Source organism: Neopelma chrysocephalum, unplaced genomic scaffold, assembly GCF_003984885.1.
Source record: "Neopelma chrysocephalum unplaced genomic scaffold, ASM398488v2 Primary Assembly neopelma1_95936, whole genome shotgun sequence".
Classification (NCBI taxonomy): Eukaryota; Metazoa; Chordata; class Aves; order Passeriformes; family Pipridae; genus Neopelma; species Neopelma chrysocephalum.
This window is the reverse complement of record NW_020924587.1, coordinates 1-350: the sequence shown is the minus strand read 5'-3', so window position 1 is coordinate 350 and position 350 is coordinate 1. Positions and strand designations below refer to the sequence as shown.

Here is a 350-nt window from a genome sequence, read left to right as displayed (position 1 = left end):
CACTCTGTGGTCACTCCGTGGTCACTCCATGGGTCAGTTGGTCACTCAGTGGTCACTCAGTGGTCACTCTCTGGTCACTCCCACAGGAAGATCCAGGAGGAGTCCCTCCGCACCTACCTGTTCACCTACAGCAGCGTCTACGACTCCATCAGGTACCGCCCACAGGGGGCGTGGTCATCCCCAGGTGAGGTGGGCGTGGCCCCTCTGGCCCCGCCCACCCTCCCTCATTAGCATAGGCGGCCATATTTGATCTACACCCCCTCACCTGGGCGGGGTTGTGGGAGGGCGTGGCCGCACCCAGGTGAGCTGGGCGTGGCCCAGGTGAGGTGGGCGTGGCCCAGGTAACCCCG

The 350-nt window shown here is 64.6% G+C and overlaps 1 protein-coding gene across 1 annotated transcript in view; it reads left to right on the top strand.

Moving 5' to 3' along the window:
* LOC113981053 (eukaryotic translation initiation factor 3 subunit C-like protein) overlaps positions 1–246 on the top strand; it is a gene marked incomplete at its 5' end in the record, with an annotated part of 13017 nt that extends 12771 nt beyond the window's left edge. Inside the window, one exon of the mRNA XM_027708290.1 lies at positions 87–246. Within this exon, the coding sequence (XP_027564091.1) occupies positions 87–231 (145 nt within the window). The remainder of the gene's footprint in view (positions 1–86) is intronic.
* Between the last annotated feature and the right edge of the window lie 104 nt (positions 247–350).